This window comes from Octopus bimaculoides, chromosome 13 (assembly GCF_001194135.2).
Source record: "Octopus bimaculoides isolate UCB-OBI-ISO-001 chromosome 13, ASM119413v2, whole genome shotgun sequence".
Classification (NCBI taxonomy): Eukaryota; Metazoa; Mollusca; class Cephalopoda; order Octopoda; family Octopodidae; genus Octopus; species Octopus bimaculoides.
Window position 1 is genome coordinate 9,162,194 of NC_068993.1, and position 4,973 is coordinate 9,167,166.

At 38.7% G+C, this 4,973-nt stretch overlaps 1 protein-coding gene across 1 annotated transcript in view; it reads right to left on the minus strand.

Moving 5' to 3' along the window:
• LOC106875942 (gem-associated protein 5) overlaps nt 1–4,973 on the minus strand; it is a 392,253-nt gene that overhangs the window by 25,324 nt on the left and 361,956 nt on the right. Inside the window, exon 20 of the mRNA XM_052972568.1 lies at nt 2,872–3,019. Coding sequence (XP_052828528.1) covers nt 2,872–3,019 — 148 coding nt within the window. The remainder of the gene's footprint in view (nt 1–2,871; nt 3,020–4,973) is intronic.

Consider the following 4,973-nt stretch of genomic DNA (forward strand, 5'->3'; position numbering starts at 1 on the left):
ATATATATATATATATATATATATAAAGACTCTCTTTGGACATGAATGACCATGGGAGTGCACCTAGAAAGTTAGCCTCTGAGGCACAAGTCCAGGTAAGGTTGTTTCTGGAAGACCAGCAGTCGCCTATGCATACCAGCCTCCCCTCTGCATGCTACCGACATCATCTAAGGGAAAAACAAAGGCTGATACAGCTTGGCACCAATGACATCACAACTCATCTCTACAGCTGAGTGAACTAGAGCAACATGAAATAAAGTGTCTTGCTCAAGAACAACACACAGCCCGATCCAGGAATCGAACTCACTAACACTTGATTGTGAGCCCGACGCTCTAACCATTGAGCCATGCGCCTTCACATGCAAACACACAGACACATAAATCGGAAGGTCAGTGTTGTTTGTATTCAATGTTTAAACAATGAAAATTCCATACAGTTTAAATGACTTGCAGAGCCAGTTCACCAAGTCTCTCTCTCATTTAAAATTACATGCGATGAGAGGCAAATATCATCTGAAACAATAGGATGCCAACCTATTATAGAATTTTCTTCCATTTTCTTGTACTTAACTTCCTACTTGGTAAACAGACACAAGATAGAATGAAGTCTCTTGGCTAAGAAAGCAACACAATGCCTGTAGCAAGCAATATGACCGATATCATTTCAGAAAGCACCTAGTCACATCTGGCTATTTCTCTGCCAGAAATACAATCACAATGATGGACAGCTATGGTACAATGGATCACAAATTTACACCAAGTGGCTGATATTTCATTGCTTCATTAGACAAAACACTTCATTCTTTTCGGCTTCCAGCAATAAAGACCACCACCACCACCACCACCACCGTTATTCACCTTGCTTTTCTTACATAAGAAAGGTGGTGGGGAGGGAGAGGAAAAAAAGAGTAGAAGAAAAGTACGGTGTTAAGAACAAGAGAACCAGACATATTATGACGTCAATTCATAGTCGACAAAACATTAATGTAATTGACTTTTGGTGTTATCAGCAAAACGACTGGTCAATTTGAAGTCTAATCACACAACAGACGGCCAGTCCAACATAAATACATCACCAGTTCGATGGCCTAAATGAGAGTTTGGTTTGTTTTTTTGGAATTCCTTAGCCCACTCCCTTATTGATCTGATCCATAATGTTATGGAGAGAAGCAAGGAAAACCAAAAAAAAAACAATGGATGCCGAAAATGAAAAAGTAAAAATTCTTGGAGCAACTAACTATAAATTATGCAGTTGATGATGATGATGTTGATAAGTAATCTGACTGGTAACAGAAAAATGAATGGTCAGTAACCTTACTGATAATATATAGGAAATATTTATGGTGATAGAGGATTTAATAAAATCCACAGCTTAACGAGAATGGTAAGAGCAGCTAGTGATAATCTATTGACAGTTGTGAAAAATTAAACAAAGAAAAAACAAATTAATGAATAGAACCAAATATAAAAAAATAATAGAAGTATTTATTACCCCACCCCCTTTTGTCCACAAGCACAAAACTAAAGACTATTTATGGGGCTGTATTGTATACAGGTGGTTGACTTAATCCAGGTTTGTCAACGATTTTTTTTTACCTATGAACTCCTTTGTTTACTATTTTATTCTGGTGGACCACCACCCAAAGACATTCGCCGTTTAAAAACCTAATTTTATAGACACTTTAAGAAATTCCTATTTTGTTTTTCACAAATTCATGTGTATAGGTTGGGCTATGTAAAATGTTAGAGAAAGAAACCCAGCTGTTTCTTGCAATACATACATTTAAATCAAACATTTTCATGGGCCCTTGAAATACTAGTGTAGCTACCCTAGCATGGACCCCTCCCCCCCCAAAAAAATCTTTTATGGAACCTCAGGAATCATATAGACTCTGATTGAGAGTCATTGATTCAATCCATCCACTACTTGGGCTTCTTTCAGTTTCCGCCTACCAAATCCACTCACAAGGCTTTGGTCAGCCTGATGCTACAGTAGAAGACACTTGCCCAAGGTGCCACGCAGTGGGACTGAACCTGGAACCATGTTGTTGGTAAGCAAGCCACTTACCACACAGCCACTCCTGCGCCTATAATAATAATAATTGTGGCATTTCAAGGCAGTTATAATACCAGTGATAGAGGAGCACTTGGAATGATTGAAATAGGAATTGAAAATTATTTGAGAATGATCCCTGGCTTACCAACCCTGTAAGAAGTGTGAAATACTGTTTTAACTGGTATGCCACACACACTGAGAAGAGCATGGTTGCTGTGAGAACTATTATCATCCATGTAAATAACTTCTTCTACATAACAGGTGTGTTTGTTTTAATGGCCTTATCAATGTATGCAGTGAGTTTCTTTGCTCTAGGTGTCAGGAAGACACTCAGCAAGAAATGGATACAAGATTGAAAGAAGAAAAACTAATAATAATAATAATAATAATAATGGTTTCAAATTTTGCCACAAGGGCAGCAATTTTGATGGAGGGGATGAATCGATTACATCGACCCCAGTGTTCAATTGGTACTTAATTTCTTGACCCCGAAAGGACGAAAGGCAAAATCAACTTTGGTGGAATTCGAACTCAGACTGTAGCGATGAGTGAAATACTGCTAAGTATTTCGTCCGGCACGCTAACAATTCTGCCAGTTCACCACCTTAATAATGATGATGATGATGCTGATGATGAGGTTGATAATGATGATGTTGATGAAAATGAGGATGATGATGATGGCAATCACAGTACAACACTAACAAAAGCACTAGCAATACAAACTGAATGTCAACAAGCAGAAACCTCTCTAGCCAACACAGCAATGACCACCACTTCAAACAACAACAACAAACAACGATGGAGCAGCAACTTACTTGAACAAGCGGTGACGTTTGAACAGATCAATGGCTTCGTAGATCCGATGGCAGGCCACAAGATATGTGACAGCTTTGTGGTATTCACCATCTGATTCCAGTTGATATGCGTAGTCTTCACACACTGTCAACCATGTCCCATGTGATGCTAAACGAATTAGACAATAATAAATCATTATTTTTTTTTTTTTGCAGCCAAAAAAACAACAAAAAACATATTTATTTTGTTAATTTAAATTTTGTATTTACTTTTTTTTTTTTTATGTGAGTGTTTATGCATGAGTCTGTGTGTCTCAGTTATATGTGTTTGGATGCCATTAGGTGTGCACGTGCATGTGTCTTAATAACTATTATTAACACATACACCTACTCGTCACATACAATTTGTTTTTTGGTTTTGCAATTTCCGTCATTTTTCAATCACCTGTTTATTTGTATACATCTGTGTGTGTGTGTACATATAGGTATGTATGTATTTCACATTTTATTTTAGGCCTTTTACTCTTTTGATAATTAAAAAATTGTAAAGGTTTCATCGTTAATCTGAAAAATTGCTCTTTTTTAATTGTATTTCTTTTTTTTCATAACTATTTAACACAGACCCCCTACTCCTTCATAACAATATGAGTGGGATAAGCATTTCTTCTCCTTCTTCTTATTATTATGGCTTAGTGGTTAGGGCATTGCACACATGATCTAGTGATCATGATTTCAATTCCTAGACCGGGTGGTGCCTTGTGTTCTTGAGCAAAACACTTCATCTCATGTTGCCCTGTGATCACTTTGACACCTGATGCATAGTACACTTGTTCACCTGTTCAGACAATGTTGATTTGATGGAGAGAATGAGCTAACGTACAGCAGCACGGACATTTGATCACTATAAACAATTCATTTGTGCAGTTTGTTTGGCCAAAGCTGAATGCTCACATGTCGTCTTTGACGGGAGAGTCCATCATTGTTATTGACCCTGATTTCATAACATTAAACAGACGATAAGAAAAGTCTTCCCATGGATACAACACTAAAATATCACAGATAAATTTTACCAGAAGTTTCGCTATCAACATAAGAGTAACTTATAGAATGTTGTGACTGGCCTATACTGAAAACATGCATGATTCATTTGAAACCAAGATCTGTATAGTAAACCTAACCTTTTCTACTATAGGCCCAAGGCCTGAAATTTGGTGGGAGGGGGCCGGTCGATTAGATCGACCCCTGAACGCAGCTAGTACTTAATTTATCGACCCTGAAAGGATGAAAGGCAAAGTCAACCTCGGCAGAATTTGAACTTGATTTCGGCGGAATTTGAAACCTGGTTTAGCACCATTGCCTGGTCCTAAGGCTTATGCCCTTCGCAAATATTGTCATCATTGCTTCTTCCTTTTGTTACTCCGAGATGTCTTGGAGACCCTTGCAAAAGGCTATGAGAACTGCTTTTCAGTATTTGACTGCAACTAGGGCAGTGGGCTGGCAGAACTGTTAGCATGCTGAGCAAACTGCTTAGCAGCATTTTGTCCTCTTCTTTGCTTCGAGTTCAAATTCTGCTGAGGTCAACTTTGCCATTCATCCTTTCTGGGTCAATAAAATAAGTACCAGCTGAGCACTGGGGCCAATGTAATCCCCTTACTCCCTCCCTTGATGCTAATGATAGAGTCATTAGTATGCCAGGCAAAATGCCTATATTTGTCTTCATGTTCGGAGTTCAAATTCTCTCAAGGTCAACTGTGCCTTTCATCCTTCTTGAGCCCTGGGGAGTCAATGTAATCTCCTGACCCCATCCCCTGAAACTGCTGACCTTGTACCAAAAATCTGAACCCAGTATCTGATTGCAGCTGTAGCCTGGTCAAGAGACTGATACGAGTAAAAGATGAAAGAGAACCACATAAGGGGAGGGGGCTTTCCTCCATATTCTTGGTTCACTATCTTCCCCCTACATGATCTTACGAGGCTGGGGACAGAGAGAGGGGGAGGAGGGGAGGGGGGAGAGAGAGAGAGAGAGAGAGATAAAGAAAGGTCAAAAGGGAAATTAAAACTTTTCATGCTTTTTTTTTCTCGAGTGTGTTATTAATTAGTACCAGCAAAATAGATTAGTTTCA